Source organism: Fistularia commersonii, chromosome 18, assembly GCF_037954325.1.
Source record: "Fistularia commersonii isolate RoL2024-O1a breed Wild chromosome 18, RoL_Fcom_v1.0, whole genome shotgun sequence".
NCBI classification, from domain to species: Eukaryota; Metazoa; Chordata; class Actinopteri; order Syngnathiformes; family Fistulariidae; genus Fistularia; species Fistularia commersonii.
The window spans coordinates 13,546,340-13,565,682 of record NC_141301.1 but is presented as its reverse complement, the minus strand read 5'-3'; the positions used below and the strand labels follow the sequence as shown (position 1 = coordinate 13,565,682).

At 45.5% G+C, this 19,343-nt stretch overlaps 1 protein-coding gene, 1 long non-coding RNA gene and 1 other non-coding gene across 3 annotated transcripts in view; 2 read left to right on the top strand and 1 right to left on the bottom strand.

Moving 5' to 3' along the window:
* The window catches only part of LOC147224476 (uncharacterized), a 44,981-nt gene extending 29,721 nt beyond the window's left edge, over positions 1-15,260 (top strand). The window contains exons 5-14 of the mRNA XM_086164047.1: positions 1,036-1,096; positions 1,219-1,349; positions 3,213-3,332; positions 4,724-4,837; positions 7,974-8,087; positions 11,080-11,193; positions 11,403-11,449; positions 12,704-12,880; positions 13,532-13,682; positions 13,778-15,260. Coding sequence (XP_086020173.1) covers positions 1,036-1,096; positions 1,219-1,349; positions 3,213-3,332; positions 4,724-4,837; positions 7,974-8,087; positions 11,080-11,193; positions 11,403-11,449; positions 12,704-12,880; positions 13,532-13,682; positions 13,778-14,214 — 1,466 coding nt within the window. The 3' untranslated portion in view covers positions 14,215-15,260. The remainder of the gene's footprint in view (positions 1-1,035; positions 1,097-1,218; positions 1,350-3,212; positions 3,333-4,723; positions 4,838-7,973; positions 8,088-11,079; positions 11,194-11,402; positions 11,450-12,703; positions 12,881-13,531; positions 13,683-13,777) is intronic.
* Positions 6,767-11,068, bottom strand: LOC147224477 (uncharacterized). The gene is made up of 2 exons (XR_015107435.1): positions 10,333-11,068; positions 6,767-7,107 (listed from the first exon to the last, which is right to left on the bottom strand). It is a non-coding gene; the product is annotated as an uncharacterized LOC147224477 (long non-coding RNA).
* Positions 15,261-17,346: 2,086 nt separating the features above from the next.
* trnae-uuc (transfer RNA glutamic acid (anticodon UUC)) lies at positions 17,347-17,418 on the top strand. The gene has a single exon. It is a non-coding gene; the product is annotated as a tRNA-Glu (tRNA).
* The last annotated feature ends 1,925 nt before the right edge of the window (positions 17,419-19,343 follow it).

The following is a 19,343-nucleotide window of genomic DNA, read 5'->3' as shown; positions in this document are numbered from 1 at the left end:
GCCCCACGTCAGCTGGGATCCCAGAACCCTGCACGGGTTAAACATTATCGATGGTGAATACCTTCCATTGTTGTAGGTCGTCCTTTTTACAGTTTATAGTCCTTTGGAATTGATCTTGTCTTTTAGTCAAATGAGTGAAAAGGAAATGTCAAGCTAACTTTGATGGAGGGATGATAAGTGATCGGGGTTTTCTGGCTCTCTAGCCGTTTTCCTTGATATGGGTTAGACGGTCTCTGTTTATGTGGCGCTCGCGAATTGAGCGCATTCACCCATTCACACACTGATGGCGGCAGGGTTGGCGTGCAAAGGCCGAAGGGGGATCAGAGACTTTCTTCGCTTCGGCGTGCAGCCGGGAGGAGCTGGGAATCGAACCGCGAATCTACCGGAAAGCGTGACGCGTCGCAGAGCGTGTCGTTGGTGGCGAAGCCCCCGAACGCGCCTTCGGTAGATACCGTTAAAGCCCAAAACGGTTCCCGCGGACGAAGCGATTGCGAGACGTAAGGGACAAACAGCATGGGAACAGAGAGCCACGTCTGGAAACACACTCCAGCTGACTCCTCTGGACATTCGGAGGGGATTATTCTCCTCTGCTCTGTGACTCATCAGCTGGATATGACCTCGCCGGGTGACCTCGGAGCTCTGCCATCGTGTCGCAATGGTAAAAGTGAATAGAGGAAACGGGAGTGGAAACCATGGAAACCCTGAAGGACGTGCAACCAGTTTTGGGACATCCTGCAGCTCGACCCACCCCGCCCGTGGCTCCGCTGATCCGACTTCCTCCTCAGCAGGTTGCTGATTGGACTGTGGAGAAGCAGGATGTCTGGAGAAATTAGCCAGGGTTTGGCCGTTACCCCTTTCGGGGTTACTGATCATGATGACACGGGGAGGGGGGGGGATTTTCCTGCAGCTCTTACGTATCTGGAATAAAGGGATGGTTATTTTTTAACTGGAAGTGACTCAGTTAAAGTGACGGTTACTTATATGTTGCTAATTTTCAACTCTTCTAATGCGTTTGCATGTGTTCTGTATCCATAGCGGTGTGTAGGCAGGGGTGTCACCCAGTCCATGGTTCCTGTTCTGTACCGGGAGAATGCAAGTAAGTTTCACTACACACACACACACACACACACACACACACACACACACAGAGTCAGAAATGTCACCACTCCTATGGTATTGGCGTTTTCCTGTTAGTGTTTAAGCACCTTCCTCTTCCAGGTGTTATTATGGCTGGATGGGACCTCTGTGCGACCAGTGCTCCACATTCCCCGGCTGTGTGTACGGAAGCTGCAGCGAGCCCTGGCAGTGCGTCTGTGACGTCAACTGGGGTGGACTTCTGTGCGACAAAGGTCAGACACGTTGACCCGTAACTGTGTGATGTAGGTGACGTCATGGGGTCGGGGCTCTATTACATTACATTACATTACATTTGGCAGACGCTTTTATCCAAAGTGACTTACAATATGTAAGGACTGCAAATAACACTTGCAAATACAAGATGCACAGGAAATATACAGAACAGTAAGCTTGGGTTAGTGAGTTTTTTTTTTTTTTTTGACAAAGACGTACACAAACGTACACACACACACACACACTGCATAGCCTAACTTGGTGCCTAACCTGATCTGGGGCAGCTCAAGCATCAGCGCAGTAAAAAGTCCTGAAAGAGAAAAGTTTTTACTTGTTTCTTGAAGGTTGAGAGAGATGATGCTAGTCTTTGACGCCGTCTATGACGCCGTAGGGCGGGGCCTGCTGACACAATGCAGGGTTGCTTCGAACAAGACCTGAAGCAAAGGTATTAATTCTGATCCGAACGCACCCGACGGGTTGTTGACTAATCGTCGCTGACCTTAAATCAACCATCCGATGCCTTCCAGGCCGCTTGAGTCTATATCTCCTTAGTTTCCCCTTCGACGACTGCGCGGTAAAACGTGAGCCATCGGTGCAAGTGGATAGCTGTTAGAATAGCAGACTTCCATCAAGGTAACACCGAATGACTAAACTGGAGCCCGTAGGAGACGATCCACCGTATGTAGGCCTGAGTGAATGATCGGGAATGACGCTTCGTGATGATCAGGACGTCCTTCGCCGTCCCCGTCCAAACCGCCAAAAAATACAGTCTCTGCCGCCTCGTGATCGTTTGTTCGCCGGGTTTCCTGTTTAGTCGGAGCTCATCTATCGGCTGTTGATCGTGTCACATCGCCGTAAAGACTGAAAGACTTGCGTTAATATCAAATATGTTTGATATGTTTGATATCGCTGCCACCTTCGATTTTCTGTTTTAAGTCTGTAAAAATCGTCAGGTGGAAGCCCGGCATTGGCTGGAGGAGAACATAAAAATCTAAGAGGGGTGAGCTAGTCAGACTATGAATGGGGGGGGGACACACTACTCTCTGCATGGGTGTCGGGATCCCGGGCTCAGATGACGCTACATTGTGCGGAGGAAAGGCGATACACCTGGGTAAGGTGAGGGCGTTCGGCGCTGGGCGGAGCGGCGTAAACACTGCGCTGAGAAAAAAGCGATGGAGATCATTAGCGAGAAAGCAAAAGCTTTAATCGTCCAGTAGAGTGGAGAAAACAAACCCTGCAGCACTCTGAGCTGACCTGGATACCGCACATCTGTGTATATGTGTGTGTGTGTGTGTGTGTTGCAACTCAAACAAAAGCATCTGTAGCTATTTGTCCTCTTTGGTTTATCTTTGATTTCCTGTCGAGGTCCAACAGGGGTCAGAAAGTAGGTTCAGCCTTGGGCCACAACTTTTTCATTATGGTTTATATGGGGGTCCTCCATGTTTTTAATATATTAAGTTTGTTTGGTTCTGTTTATTCAGCCAGGAATACAACTGACCCATTAAAAAGTTGTAGGTTTCGACTGAGGGCGGATGTATAACGCCTAGTGGTACGTGGATGTAAACGGCTCTGGGAGTGCATGTTACTGAGCAAAATTGTCAAATTCAAAACAAACAGGTAACCTTTGTCATGTTTTTTATGAAAAGCCCTTTTTTCGGGATGCGAGCGTTACAGAACGCAGTCCCGCCCAGTTCGGAGACCCTCCGGAGAAGGCGGAAAGCTCTTGTCAGTGTCTCCAGAATCAAATCAAACTGTCTTGGTGGTCGAATCTCACAGCGAGCTGGAGGGAAAACCGTGATTATCAGTGCAGAGAGCACGACTGGCTGTGGAGTAAAATATAACCCCGAGGATCTCGCCCTCAGACCTGAACTACTGCGGGACGCATCAGCCTTGCAAGAACGGCGGGACCTGCACCAACACGGAGCCGAACGAGTACCAGTGCGAGTGCCAGGACGGCTTCAGAGGACGCAACTGTGAAATCGGTGAGCTTCGGTTCTTCTAACGTAGACCGAACACATCGTATGGCACGGACAGTAACAACAAACCCAATACGCGATGTGCTAAAGCTCGATGGGTTTTGATGACAACCATGAACCTGGCAGCCCAACTGCTGTTTAGAAACAGGCTGGCAGGGCCGGAATAGCAAACTCAATAAATGTTTGTCCGACTGACAAGATAGATGGAGTGAGACGGGCTACGTTCCTTATGAAATATGCTCCCAGTCAAATCTGCATGACTGGTTTATCTCTGAAGAAGAAGGTCCCTGGTTGGATTCTGACAGGGGGGTCTTTCTGTGTGTTCTCATGCTGCGGTCAAGATAATGAATGAAGGGATAGTTTATCTCCTCATTGTTTCGAATTTTTTCCTTTTCTCTCCAGAATTGGACATCTTTCAAACACCAAGTCACCTGATCTATCATATCTGTCGCCACCGCTGTCTACAGCCACATTAATCCAATATATTCAAATAAGTAGAACTATTTAAGATTTATTCAAAAATTACATTTTGCAGGTATTTTCCGGACAACAGGGCGCATTGGGATTTAAGCCGCACCCACTAAATTTTAAAGGGATTTTTTTTTTTATATATATATCAGCTGCACCGGATTATAAGCTATAAATATCCATGATGTGAAATGAGATATTAACACTGAAAGGTTTTCTAAATGTTTATTTACATACCTTAATTGTTTCTAACATGGCTGATCAAACACTGAAACTACAGTGTTGGAGTTAAAGAGCCTTAGAAAATATCCATCACGCAGCTTTTAGGTCTCTGCCGATGTCGCTCGCAATGTCACTTTTGTCCCGAGGCAAAGTTCCCAAAGTTTGTGTTGTTCTCCTCACGCAGCAGCCCAGCTTTTGGAAACCCGTGGGTGACGGTGGATTCTGTCACACTGCTCCACCCTGTTAGCGTCCGCTGGCAGACCTCGGAAAAGGATGCTCTTCGTACGCGGCCAGTTTTTGTGAATGATTTTTGCGTCTGTCTCGTTTTGCACTTCCTGCTAGAGCCAATATTAGCCACATCATTATATAAGCCGCAGAGCTCAAAGCGTGGGGAAAAAAGTAGCGGCTTATAATCCGGAAAATATGATAATTACTGAAAGAGGCTAACTCTTGGGGGCCTCCGGGCGGCTTCGGGAGTTTCGTGTAAAGTCCCCGCGACAGGTGACGACCAGCTCCCTGCTTTGTTTTTGGAGACGAGGAGCACCTGCTGAGTTTTTAGCAGTTTCGCAAAGATGAAACCAGTGGCTTTGGGTTTCACGATGGAGAAACTCTGCTAGTTGTGGCTGGTCAGGAGGGAACAAGTCAAATGATGATCGGAGAAATGGGGTTTGCATGTTCACATCCTACCTTCTCTTTGCCCTCATCAGTGGAGCACGCCTGTTTGTCCACCCCGTGTTTGAACGGCGCCACGTGCGTGGAGGATCCGACGGGCTTCAGCTGCGCCTGCGCCGACGGCTGGACCGGACACACCTGCGCAGATGGTGAGCGTCAATGCTTCTAACACACACACACGTGCTGAACACACACGGGCGAAACAGATTCTCGGTATGAGAAGAAAGCGAGTTGGAACTGGAATGTGTACAAGCCATCCCACATCACTGTTCCGCCGGTGCGTTCATGTGCGCCTGTTCGTTCACACGTCCTCCAATCAACTCGCTGGATTTATTCTAAAATGCGACGGGGGTTTTGAGTTGTTTGCCGAAAATTCAAGGTTTTGCAATCTCGCCGGGCAGATCCCACGCAGATGCGGGGCTTTGCGTTCAGACGCTGATCCAGATTAGCAGGATTACAGTTCAAGACCGTTGACTGAATGTCACAAGGGGACAAACGAAACTGCGGTGCGACAAAAACAAAAGCTTGAGCGGCGCAAAGGGAAAGACAAACCGTAGGGGGTGTCTCTTTGAGAAGAAACAGAGAGGAGAATTTTTCACGGCAGTCTAAATTAGTCATTTAAATTCAAACAAAAGGCCCGGTCGTGATGTGCACGCGTGCGACGACGGAGGCGCGGAGAATCAAGGAGCCTCTTTGTGTGTAAAGTACAAACAAAAACCGTGAATTCATGTGTGAACAAGCTTAATTTCTGTTTCCACAAAAAAAATTCCAATGGCAGGATATTCTTTCAACATAATCCAGTTTATTCACGTGGATCCAAATGAAAATAATGAGAAATGATGTTGCAATGATGTAGCATCACCGTGTTGGTTAAATTGCCAAAAAGCAACCACGCTTTAATTCATCCGTCCAAACGCATTTACGAACAGCTTCGTCCAAAAATAATAGCACGTAAAATCCCACATCGCAAATCGCATCCAAGCCGTCAGGAAGGCGCTGCGATTGAAGTATATATAAGCTTGGCTGTAAAGGAAGCCACTGACTCAGCCTGACGTATTTCCCCTGGCACGGCCTCCGAGCGCATCGTCGCCCTTATTTGTTTTTTCCTTTTTTGTTTTCACCCGCAGTTCTAGAAGAGTTAACAGCTCCGAAGACGTTTCGAGCGCCAAAGCAGGGTCATACGGGGAGAGGAGATCTGAAACGTGCTGAGCAGTCCCACCAATAAATAGACACTTCAGATTGCTGTAAAATCAAGTCAGAAATGTACTGGCAGTCGGTATGAGGAGACCAATGCCAGGGCGATGTGTTTAAACCTGTGTCCCCCAGTTAAAAGACTGGCAGCGAAATGACGCCACGCTGTCTCCAGCGGATCTTCGCTTCTTCTGTCGAGGCTTGCGAAAAGGCTGTGGGAGTCGTCCATTTGGGTTTAACGCGTGATCACTTGCTTAATTTGTGCGTGCACAGTCATCGGCGTGGGGTTGGCGGATGGATGGCCACTCCTTGTTGCAAGGAATTACGATCGCCCGTTCACGTCATCGGACAGTCAGCAGCATCGCAGGCTTTATGGCAATGAAAGTTCGGCAAAATGTTAATTTACTCGAAATTTCTGGAAACGTTCATTAGGTGATGATAATGTGTTTGTACGCATTTTACGAGGTGCATCACGCGCCCAGCGTTCTCGTCTTGCGATGACGGGATTATGTCATTTGCGAAGCTGTTGCCAATACGTTTATATTATTTATATTATCAAGCCTATAAAGTGCATGGCAGAGGACCGCTCAGCTAAGACGTTCCGTCAGCTGTCAGCTGTTCGCATAACGGTACACGCCGAATAGAATTCAATTTGTCCCAAAATTGAGCCTTGCGGAACGCCATATTTGACATATTCAATCCCCCAAAGTGATACGTTGAGGTAAACTACGCCGGAAAAGCATCACAGAGTTTTTGAGCGATTGTTTTTTTCTATTTTTTTCCCATTTTATTCATACCGTATTTTGTTGCATCAAATGCTAATGCTAGCGAAATGCTAAATACCCCATTCACGTTCACCTTTACCACCGAATAATTTTGACTGGACATAATTACATATAAGATTTTATTTGTTTCAAGGCCGCTGTTTCAAAGTTTTATTATGGGTCGCTAGCTTCTGACGTGCTGTTGCATGCTGCCATGCTTAAAGGCACGGTTAAAGGTCAGATGTGTTTTTGGCAGTGCAGCGACCGAGCTGTCACGACAGTCTGTCTCCGCCGAGAGTCTGCGTGCACAATAGGCGTTGAGCCCCCATGGTTTTTTTGGAGTCGCCGCAGATGAGATTGGATCATACAGGTTATTTCATGTCAGAGCTGTGAGTGTAAACACGTGGCGTTCCACATCCCCGGCGCTCGCCTCCAGCGGGATAGATGCCGTCGCGGGTCACTCGCTGGCATGTAAATAGGAAAGAGGGAGAGACAAACAGATTAATTAAGAGATCGTTTATTTTTGCTTTTGTCAGACACTTCTGTTTGTTGCCCGACCATCAAATCTGTCTCCGTGTCTGTGTGTGCGACGGCACACTCCGGGGAATTCGCAGCAAGGGAGGACTGTCTGACGTGAAGGGAACGACGGCAATAAACAAAACAACAGGGCTCGGTTTTCAGACTAGATTTATATATACAAGCGGTATTAATTAAAGGCTGTGTTTGTTGAGAAATAATAGTTTTAGAAGAGGTGCCGCCTCTCGGCTGGGCCAGGGTTTGGAGTCGGGGTCAATGCTGTGGAAAATGGTTGTTCTGCCGGGTTACGTAAATGAAGAAGGTTATGAGAGACAGCGCTTGCTGCAGAAATATGCATGGGAAAAGGAGAGATAGCCGCAAAGATTTTCAACCTACAGCCTTGAGTTAAACACATAGAAGCGTCTGACCGGCTCTATTCCTCTCTGTCTGCACATTTCCATATTTTCACTTTCACAGGAGTGGAAAAGAGGGTATTTTGCCTGTTATCCGCTATCTTTGGACGATTGGAGGTGTAAGCCATGTGTGTGTGTGTGTGTGTGTGTGTGTGTGTGTGCAGCAGACTGCAATTATCACTATTTGCCCAGAAATCACAGCACCCGAAAACACAGGCTGCCAAAGCATCCACATACGGATACACAGTTCGGATCACATGTCTGTACCATGATACACACACACACACACACACACACACCAGGACGCACAAGCTCAGTATGCATTCACACACCAATTACAGCACCTCCCATTACCCAGACCAGTGGTTCATGCAGAGTGTTTTCTCCCTGGCTCTTGGCAGCGGTGAGGCGGTGCGATCGGAGCCCCTGCGGACGCGGCTCGACCTGTCAGGAGGTTCCCGGAGGCCACCGGTGCCTTTGCCCCCCCGGGTGGAGCGGCAGGACGTGCCAGCTGGGTCAGTGGAGCACCATTTACTCCGAACACATTCTGCGTTTTGCGAGGATGCAACTTACAATTCAAATGTAGCTGAGCGAGGACCCGTCATTACAGGGGGACCTGCTTAAATAATTGAACAAAAGTTACAAAAAGCGATATATACAAGTGGAGACTATTGACCTGTAACAATAATGGTAACATAGAAGCAAGCAATTTTTGCCGACTACTCATAACCTCTAATTAATTATCTTAAATAATAATCATTTTTATCATAATCATCTTTAATCATGTGTGTCATTTTTTGTAACCTCTTATAGTAAATAACCTGTAATACAAAGCAGAAGAAAGGTTAGAATTCTGTGAAAAATGAAATTAAACGACGAGAATAACTTTTTCTTGCAGCTTTTCGGCTTTTCTAAACCCTTCTTGTCGCCAGTCGCTACCTTTTCTATTTGGAAAGCGCTATGAACTGCAATACTATCGCTTGTGACCTATTCATTTTTTCTCACACTAAACATGCAGTGATTAATGGAAAGCCTTAAAACGGCGGTCGGCACGCCACGGCGCAATAACCACGGCTGCGACGCGTTACTTGCGGCGTGTTACCGGCAATGAGTTCAAGAGATTCTTCGGGGGAGAATAAACAATTGAATGGCTTTCATATCGTTCTTTTTTAGCTTCATTATCATTTATTTAGTTTATTGAAGTTGTCCCGCCTCGTATTTTACCCTCTACATTATAAATGTGACAGAATGAAGTGTGTTTTGAGCAAACCTGCTCCTCATCACTCTCCCCAAAATGTCTCTTTGCTGCAATCCATAATTGGATATTGGAGGCCTGGAGTGACACAACCGCTTCAGTGTTGTTTTTGAGGTTTCTCAGAGCAAGCGGGATATGGTTTATTCAAATCGGGTTAACAGGCCTGCGATGCAGCGGTTGAGTAATACGTAGTCTATGACAGATGAATATCGAATTAAGACCCTAAATTCAGCAAGAGCGAAACCTCTGACGTTTCTGCAAAGTGAATTCAAACTCTGCGGGTCTGATCTTCCACGGTGAAGTAATGTTGTTTACCGAAGCTCTGCTTTTATGGCATTTTCGTAACGATCTGGTCAAGTGGGTGAAATTGATTGAAAAATCTCGCAATCTGGCCTTTCCCACCAAACCCGCATCTGCGCGACGTCTCAGCGTTTTCGCCCGAACCAAGGCCGCGCTTTGGAGCGGGAGTTAAAGGAGAAAAAGCCGGCGGCATTTTAATTTTCCCATCCGCCCGTCCCGGCAGTGAATCAGTATTCTGCAAATGCACTGTCACGTCTCTTTGTGCCGCGTTCATTCATATTGACAAGTTTGCTCCCCGCGGGCCGCCGAGTTAGACGGTGTCGCAATCAGGACACGAAGACGCTGAAAGTATAAACCCGTCCGGCGGCTCGGGGGTTATAAAGTAAAAATGAAGACATATTTCAGGGTGACAGGCTCTCCACCTCTGCGCGACGGTGATATGTCACTCTGATGCTTGATAATCCCCCGCAGTTCCGCATCGCAGGCCGGAACCTCACGTTACAGAAGTTGCACACGTGTTCGAGCGATGGAGCCGATAAGGTATCGGGCAAATAGAAACAGGCGGGAACGGGTCAAATCCCGAATGATGTTTGGATAAACGATTTTTCGCTTTCGCTCCTTTGGCCGGGGGCCACTTCCTGGTTTACTGGTTCGATTCCCGGCTCCTCCAAATGTGTCGAAGTGTTGCTGAACCCCAAATTGCTCCTCTGGCGCTGCTAGACGGCAGCCAACTAGTCATGGCTCATCCTTGTAGGGTGAAACACAGAGAATGAACCTCTCTACAATGATTAATAATGTATAAAATGATTCAAATTATTAAACGCATTATTATTGTTGTCATTATTAAATGTATTATTATTTTTATTATTATTATTGTAGTTTTTGTTATTATTATTATTATAGCTTTTATTATCATTATTATTGTAGCTTTTATTATTATTATTATTATCATTATTATCATTATTATCATTATTATTATTATTATTATTATTATTATTATTATTATTATTATTATTATTATTATTATTATTATTATTATATTATTATCATTATCATTATTATTATTATTATTATTATTCCTGCAGCGAATCAGAAAGAAGCCTTTGGTTTAGCAAGGGAGACTGCACTTGGGCACACGCGGATGAGCATACCAAACTCACACACACACACACACACACACGCACACACGTACATTCACACAATACCTCGGGGTAGCGTGATAGGTGTCAGCGATGGTCACAGGCTTAGATTACATACTTCCTCTTCATTCATTCGGCGTTTTCTCTCTAATCCTTTCGGCCACCGGGACCCGGCCCTCTGGGCTTCTGCACTCCCTGACTGAGAGGGTGGGAACTCTCTCACACAAAAATAAACAGTGTCTTTGGGAGTGACGTGTTCTCCGTTTAACGGCGCTGCTCTGTATCAGATGTATCCTCGGGTGATTTCACAAAGCGTACGCGTCGTCTCCGGCTGGCTCGCATGTGTCCGATTCCTGTCCAACGTCAACTTCCAAATCGGGAGACAAAGGGTTCACTATTTATACTGGCCAAATGCCTCTTTGATGAGCCGATGCTTGCGATGTAATATAAATTCGGCCTTTTTATTATTGTGCAATTCCCGCGCCGTGTCACAACATTCGACTCTTCATGTGCAGTAGCAAAGTGGGACGTGACCTGGACTAACTTAACAGCTTTGTTTGATCGAGTGAAACTCAAACAAACACTCAAACAAACTCATGAAACCCATCGCCGTCTGACCTGGAATTTGCGGTTTGCACAGAAATCTGACTTTGAGCATTTCCCGGAAAAAAAAAAAAAAACATCTATCCAGTGAAAACACGGCAAACCGTGAATGGCGGTGAGACGCGGCGAAGGAATTTCCGAGCGATTTCACGCTAAAAGAGTTTCCGTTAATCAAATTGTGATTCCTCTTCCGACATCTCCTCCCATCAGACACCAACGAGTGTGAAATGAATATATGCGTCCACGCCCGCTCCTGTCGCAATCTGATCGGCGGATACCTGTGTGACTGCCTTCCCGGGTGGACGGGGCCAAATTGTGACATCAGTGAGTATCAGCTTCCCCCTGGATGTTTAGCAACGTCCCTGCTCCCTGTATTGTACTGACTTGTTGCAGCAGGAAATGGCATCATAATTGTACACACACTCACCAAATCATAACTGTCACTCCTCTCTTGTGTTGTTTATTGCTTTTCACGGCCGAGATGCACGTATGTGTGACACATTAATATGTTCCCTGGCTTGTGTGACTCCTAGGGAACAGCAGCTGTCAGAGCTCGTGCCTCAACGGCGGACGTTGCGAGGTGAGAGTCGGAAATACGTCGCTCTCGAGATGTAATCGGTCTTGCAGATATTGAGCCAAAGCATGAAAAACAACCTTAAAACTCCAATTATCTCATTGAGACTAAATAGTGACTAAGATAAGATAAGATGAGATAAGATGAGATAAGATGAGATGAGATAAGATAAGATAAGATAAGATAAGATAAGATAAGATAAGATAAGATAAGATAAGATAAGATAAGATCATTTTTATTGATCCCCATAGGGTAAATTCTTTTGTCACAGCAGCACAACAGTTATGGAGGACTGTCTCAGAAAATTAGAATATTGTGATAAAGTTCTGTAATGCAATTACAAAAAACGAAAATGTCATACATTCTGGATTCATTACAAATCAACTGATATATTGCAAGCCTTTTATTATTTTAATATTGCTGATTATGGCTTAAATCTTAAGAAATCTCAAAACATTAGAATATCATGAAAAAGCAGTCTATTCAATTGTGGATTTTTTTTGCAATTTTCTCTTTTGCTATTTTCTAATTGTCTCTCTATTCATATTTACATTCATATTTATTGACACTTACAGGACTGTTTCAGAAAATTAGAATATTGTGAAAAAGTTCTCTATCTTCTGTAATGCAATTAAAAAAACAAAAATGACTTTTTCATGATATTCTAATATTTTGGAATAGGATTTTGGAGTTTTTTTTAAGATGTAAGCCATAATCAGCAATATTAAAATAATAAAAGTCTTGCAATATTTCAGTTGATTTGTAATGAATCCAGAATGTATGACATTTTTGTTTTTTCAATTGCATTACAGAAGATAAAGAACTTTATCACAATATTCTAATTTTCTGAGATAGTCCTGTAAGTGTCAATAAATATGAATGTGAATATAAATAGAGAGATAATTAGAAAATAGCAACAGAGAAAATAGCAAAAAAAAAAATCCACAATTAAATAGACGGCAGAGAGAACAGCAACAGCAGCAACAACAACCTCAAGGATAAGAATGAACAGAATGAAGGAAAAAAAAGATAGTCAGGGTGAAAATAGACAACCAAAAACTAAAAACGACAACATAAACAGAGTGACACTAGCAATGACAAGAATAAATTAAATAAACAAAAATAGGCAGGATAGGTAGTGAGGTCGCGGTAGCACAGATGCACCTCGTCTAAATACATTTATTTTCATTTAAATGAAATGCATATTTCACTTAGATACATTCATTTTCATCGAAAAACAATTCCCACTGTCCCCTTCAGGACCAAGTGTTGGGGTCCAGATGCTTGTGTCTGCCCGGCTTCTCGGGGAAACAGTGCCAATTTGGTCCGAATCCTTGTGACAGCGCGCCCTGTCTGCACGGAGGGCAATGCGTGGAGAAGGACGAGCGCACCGCCTCTTGCACCTGTCCCACGGGATATTCGGGAATATTCTGCGAGGTGCGTGACACCGTATCGATTGTGAAGAAATAAAACATCATGACAGAAAGGGCGGATGATTTTTAGAAAATATACGGAATTAATATATCACTTGAAAATGGTTGGGGATAATCAAAAATGGCATTTTGAAGAGCAAGTCAGGAGGGACGTGCCAGGTTTACAACCCTGACGTCGGATCAGTCGATTCGTGGATCATTAACTCTATTTTCATGTGAATTATCGCACAGAAGCCATGGGATGATAACAGAACGGGAGCAAAATGCTTCTTTTTTCGGATAATACATCAGTGACATCTGCTTTCTGTGTGAACTGTGACCAACGGAGAACATGCTATTATAATCATTCATTCTGTTGGAAATAAAAGTATGAATGCGTCTCTCCTGGTGTTGTCGCTGCATCGCAGCATGACTCATAATTCCTGAGTGGTTTTTAGACGGTGGAAGGTTGATGTGGTCATTAACTAGATACGACATAAAGCAAGCGATGTGCACACAAATGATTTACACACAGGAACTGGTTATTTCAGGGAGCGTCATTAAAGTTCCTTTAATTCAGATTTTTGCGCACTGTAAATAGAGAAATTCCGAATCAACGCATTTTATAATCCTGGTCTTTTCTCTTATTAATGTTCGGTTCTGACGACTATTTCAGATAATAATGGATCCATGCAATCCCAACCCCTGCCAGCAGGGGGTGGCTTGCCACAGTTTGAACGGCAAGCACATGTGTGCTTGTCCAGAGGGTTTCCATGGCAATGACTGCCTGAGCCTCCGAAATCCCTGCATTGGTCCGCACTGTCCAGGTAAGAAGATTATAATGTTAATTAAAAGATCAAGGTTCACGGTCTTCATGAAATTGGTTTTTACCGCCACGTTTTTTAAATTTTTTTATTTCCAGGCGCCATATCCGACTCCACGCACGGCGGCGTCAGTTTCTATCTTGTGCTGGTGGGTACCCTGGCCTTGGTGGTGGTTTGCGGCTGTGCCGCCTGTGCCTTCATCCTCTCTCACCTTCACCAAAAGCGGAAAAAACAGCAGGCCGTCCCGCAGGAAGAGGGCATCAACAACCAGAGGGACTTTGTCAACCTGATCAGAAACGTGGACCGTCCCGCGCCCCTGCTGCCTCCCGCCGCGCCGCTCGCGCAATCGTCGACCCCGGCGCCGGTCCCTCGCTGCTACGAGGAGATCGAGCTGACCCTGCCCCCTTCGCCCGCTCCCTCGCACCCCTCGCCGGCGCTGAAGCCAGCTCACGCCCACAAACAGGACATCTCCAACAGGGAGAGGGAGAAGTTGAACCGTTTTCACTACACAGACAACCAGGAACTAGAGGTCTGACCCTTTAACACGTGGGCATCGGATGACTTTTGTCTTATTCTATCTTGCCTCCTCCGCTCTCTCTCTCTCTCTCTCTCTCTCTCTCTCTCTCTCTCTCTTTCTTTCGCAGTGTCCTCGCAGCATCACGTCTGTTACATTTCTGAAATCGAGGCCTGTTGCGACCTTAGTGAGTCGGTTAGTTATGGGAGGGGCGCCCGAGGAGCAAAAGGCTGCGGAAAGCAGCCGTCGTGCTCGTCCTTTTTGAGCCTATTTTGACGACTCGGTTAATACGAGCGACCGCGAGCGGCGGTAAGAACGCGACGTTCTACTGCCGATTCTTCAGGACTCTTAAGGACGAATCTGAAGACCGAAAGTCTTGCCTTGGAGTGCCTGAGACACTGTAAACAGAGACAATGAAAGGATTAGCTGATTGGTAAAGAAGAGAAAGTGTCCCACTGAAATGAAATTTCAATTGTTTTCACGTAGACCCGACACGTCTACCCGGGACTCGTCTTCTCTTTTATTGACATAGTACGTCACGGATCCCAGCAGCCGGCGGCGGCTTCCTGTAAAAGTCCCCCCCGTCGAAGCCGCCGTCGTCGACTCACAACGCTATTAAAAGAATGTGCATAGATGTTTGTCGCCCGCTGCAAAGAGGTTGGTGTTTGAATGTGATTTCAGTCGGACTTTTGGAGTGTCGTCTGGCCGTGTGCGCGTGGGGACGGATGGAAGGATGCACCGATGGGGAAGAAACAATAAGCACTTCCCATCTGGATGCTTCGGAGCCTCCTGAACACTGATTTGAACTATACACTGTTGCCTGTGTTGTCTCTGTAACACTACAGTTTGTCAAAGTTGTATGATTTTTTTTCATACCTTGTGTGTAAAATTGCTTTTTTTTTTTTTTTTTTTGTACATAAATATACTGTACATATGGATGCCATTTTTTTTTTTGTACCGTGTTTCAGTCTGATAATATTATTGTATTACTTTGCTTCGTTTGACTCAGCTCGCTTTCCATTTGGGGCAACCGGCACATTTGGATTGTAATAAAAGTGCATTTACCAGCCGCGTTTTGATTATTATTAATTATAAATCAGCAGCATTCAAGCTGCGCTATTTTGAAAATATGACAGAAATGCTGGAATTTGGTGTACTCTGCCACTGTCAATTGCTGTTGATCTGCATTTTAATAAGTAATAAGAGCTATTATTTTTAAGGCGTAGACGGTGTCTTCTCAACCCCGGCTGTAAGTCTCAGTGGACAGAAGCTCGGATTAAACCGGAATATGATTTCCTGGGAAACTCCGGGAGTGTTTTATGGACTAAATAACTTCGCCCCGCTTTCACTCAGCTGGGGGTCGGAAGATAATGACAGAAGTATTCCTCAAAGGTCAGGGATAGGTTTAGGGCTTTTAGTAGCGATTAAGGCCGGGATGAGTGGAAAGGAATCTGTTATATCAACAAGTGTCCTCTCAAAGCGTATGTATGTGATGTGTGTTATGACAAGATTTCTCGGCGGTATCATTGTTTCAGGCCCAGGGAGGATGTTCCACGATGGACCACATGGATAAAAAGCTATTATAGGTCAGTGGGTCGATGAAAGCACGAGGACTTTTGCTCTTATTATCTTCGTCTGGCACATATTAAGAGACAGTAATGCTTTCCATGCAAGCAAAAAAAAAATGGCAAGACACTTATTTGGCCTTTCGGATGGAACAAGAGTCAAGTTTCTGGCAAAACGTGTTAAGTAACTGCAACATTTTGCAACCTTAGCCCTTGAGCTCATCACATGGGTGAACTATATCGCAGATATGTTAATGATAAACCCGGTGGCAGTCCATGACAGGAAAGGGATTCGTGTGTCGGAGCGGGTGGAGCGACTGCAAGGTCACGGCGAGAAAGCAAATGGCTAAATGGATGTGACAAATGTAACCTTTTTGTCTGCGCGTCGGCTGAAAGCCGGGAAACACGGCTTCCTGTCACCACCCCGAGAAAGAGGAAATGTAATGGTGCACACGTACACATACTCACGCATGTGCACACAGCTGGATACGACTCGTGCTACACCTGCCATCAAACCTCCCCCCGGTCACAGATTAGAAAGATTAGAAAGGATGCCGCGCCTCAGTATGAAGAAATGAAAGTTTCGAACATTAACCTTAGAGCTGTTATGGAAACAGAGAGCAAGAGACCGAGGCGAAGGGTTGGCTGTGCACGAGCCATCGAGCCGCGATGCTTTTTATTCTGACAGCCATCTGACATTTTGTACACTAGGTGATTTTTTTGGGATCATGTCGAACCTTAAATTCAACTTTTGACCTCCGATTTTTCATCTGGTCACCCTCGAGTCCAGGAGGGCATTTTTCTCCACATTTTTCCGGAGGTCCCTAAAAATATTGCATTCATGAGAACGGGGACGGGGGGTGAGCTCACGGTGACCTTGGCCTTTCCCCACCACATTTGATCCGGTTCTCCCCCTGAATCCAAGCCGTGTGTCAAGAAATTCCCCAAAAAGTGTCCCTGAGACGTCAAAAATAAAGTCAGATCTCAAGACTTAGGATGATTATATAGATATTCGGTCCCCTAGGACGTTCTGGGACTGCTGTGTTCACCTGAATGGAACGGATGGATGGACACCACTTAAACATGGCTGTCAGCGGCAGAGGCTGCACAAAAAGAGAGTCAACCTCCGGGGCTTTCAGAACAAGAGGCTGTCAGGGTGAGGGCGGCAGAGGCAAGCATTCAAGACACGCTATCAAGAAGAGACGCTTCACTAAAACCACAATAGAGTGCTCGCCAAAACAGGTAACCATACCAACAAGAAAACCGCTGTGCATTACGCATGTGTGTGTGTGTGTGTGTGTCTGAACAAAGGCTGTTGTGACGCATCTAGTGCAGTAGTTACAGGGAAGGTGCATGCTTATTTCCTCTCTGCTTGCTACCTTTTACTTTCAGAACTGCCGTTGGCAACTCATGCATCAGTCTTCTCCTGCCAATCCAAAGCCTCTCCGTCACCAAGATTCCTGGATCCAGATCTGGGAATAGCAGTGGGCCCCATAGATTTATTGTGCAGGCCCACCCTCGTGGATACGCCCTGGCACCTCTCAACCTCTCCCGAGAGCATTGTGGGTGCTTCTGGGCCAACACATGGTCCCATATGGTCTAGCGGTTAGGATTCCTGGTTTTCACCCAGGCGGCCCGGGTTCGACTCCCGGTATGGGAACACTCTCTTTAGGAGCGGGTGTGGTGCAGGACGCTGCATCTTTGTGACCGAACATTCCTCCCGGTATATGAAAGTATTGAGGAAGAGACAAATTTCCCCATTATTTACAAAAGGCTGAATGAGCACACCCCGACAGAAAAGCACCAATGGTTGGTACTTCTGAAAAGCAGCCTTGTCTTAGAAAGTGAATATTTATGTTTCATCAAGATTTCCACAGCTAAAAAACATTGATTCTGTCCCAAATGCCTCTAAATCACTGGATTACGCCCCCCTGCAGCGAAGAAATATAAATATAAGGGCTGTCGATGGTTGTCAACAACTAGAGTTGAGAGGCAGCTGCTCCCGGTGGACCCCTGTGCGTCTACGCAGCCCTATTTAGGAGCCACACTGCTAACCCCGATTGGGGAGGGACCTAGGAAAGGTGCCCTAAAAATTGTCCACTCAGAACATCCTGGATAGGGAACCACACCTATCCGGACGTTCCACCCAGAGGTCGTAATAAACAGAAGAAAATAATTCCTCCTCTACAACCCCAGCCTGTGGATTCACCTGCTCTGACTGCAGCAGACAGTGTGGATCAAGGATTGGACTGTATGGCCACAGCAAAACTCTCAAGTAGCACAGGCGGAACACAATAAATAACCGAGAGAGAGAGTGTGTGTGTGTGTGCGCCCTCGAGGGAAAACTCAACATGTTATTACACCATAGTGTATTATCCAGTTAAGAAAATGGATCTCAACTGGATTCTCTGATGTTTTCTCATCATAGCAATTTCACCTACTCCAAGCAGTTAGAATCATAAATTCAAGACTTTCCCATACGGGTCTAAAGCAAAAACATTTTTGTATTGACTTTGTGCAGAGGAGATGGAAAGCTTTCCAAAGAGCGGTTTGCTCCTGGATATCCAAAGTAACGACCCTGACTTTGCAAATGACAAGTAGAAAAATAATCACTACCTGCTGCACAGTGTTGCAAACAGAAGCCACAGGTGACAGGCTTCTGATAAACCCCAAGCTTGACTTGATGTTACCTGAAGCACCTGCCAGTGATTCACAAGCCTCCCTGACTTTCTGTCACACATTGATCTACAGGCTTTTCTGGTCCCCATCAGTCTACCGCTCCATAAAGATCCACGGGTATGAAGACGTTCTGCTGATGGTTACCTCGATGCAGCAGTTCCCTTCATGTTTGCAGCCGTTATCCAGCCTGGACTTAAAGAGTGAATATCTATATTTCATCAAGATCTCCTCGACTGGAAAACATTGAGTCTGTCTGAAATAATGATTCAAATATGGGATCATCAAGGAAACATTTGACTTAACATGTCATCTCTTAAATCAAGCCTGCAGCTGATTCATATCTCAGTGGTGAGTCCCTTTTACTAAATTAATACCACCGGATGGAGCAAATGATTTATACAGGGGAGAGATTGGTGATGAAGAATTCACAGGTACAAGTTTTGGAAGCCAATGCTACATTACAGAGACATCTTGTGGCAACAACAGACATGCAAACACAATACAGAACACAGAATGCTGAGTTTTGTCACCATTTCTGCTTCTATGTTTACTGCGCCCATCTTTTTCAATGAGACATTAGGGCTTTCACAATGAAATCCTGTTATCTAAAAATGTCATGTTACGGCCATTAAATTCAAACATTGGTTGAAAATAAGTGTTATAAAAGGGGGTGGTGAAACTATCACCCAGAATGATAGGAAAGGAAAGGCGTAAAAGTGGTGAGACCAGCGATGCTGTGTGGACTAGAAACAGTTACAATGACGAAAAGATAGGAGGCAGAGCTGGGGGTCGCAGAGATGAAGATACTGAGGTTCTCTTTGGGAGTGACCAGGATGGATAGGATCAGGAATTACTATCAGAGGAACAGCACATGTTTGATGTTTTGGAGAGAAGGTCAGAGTAGCC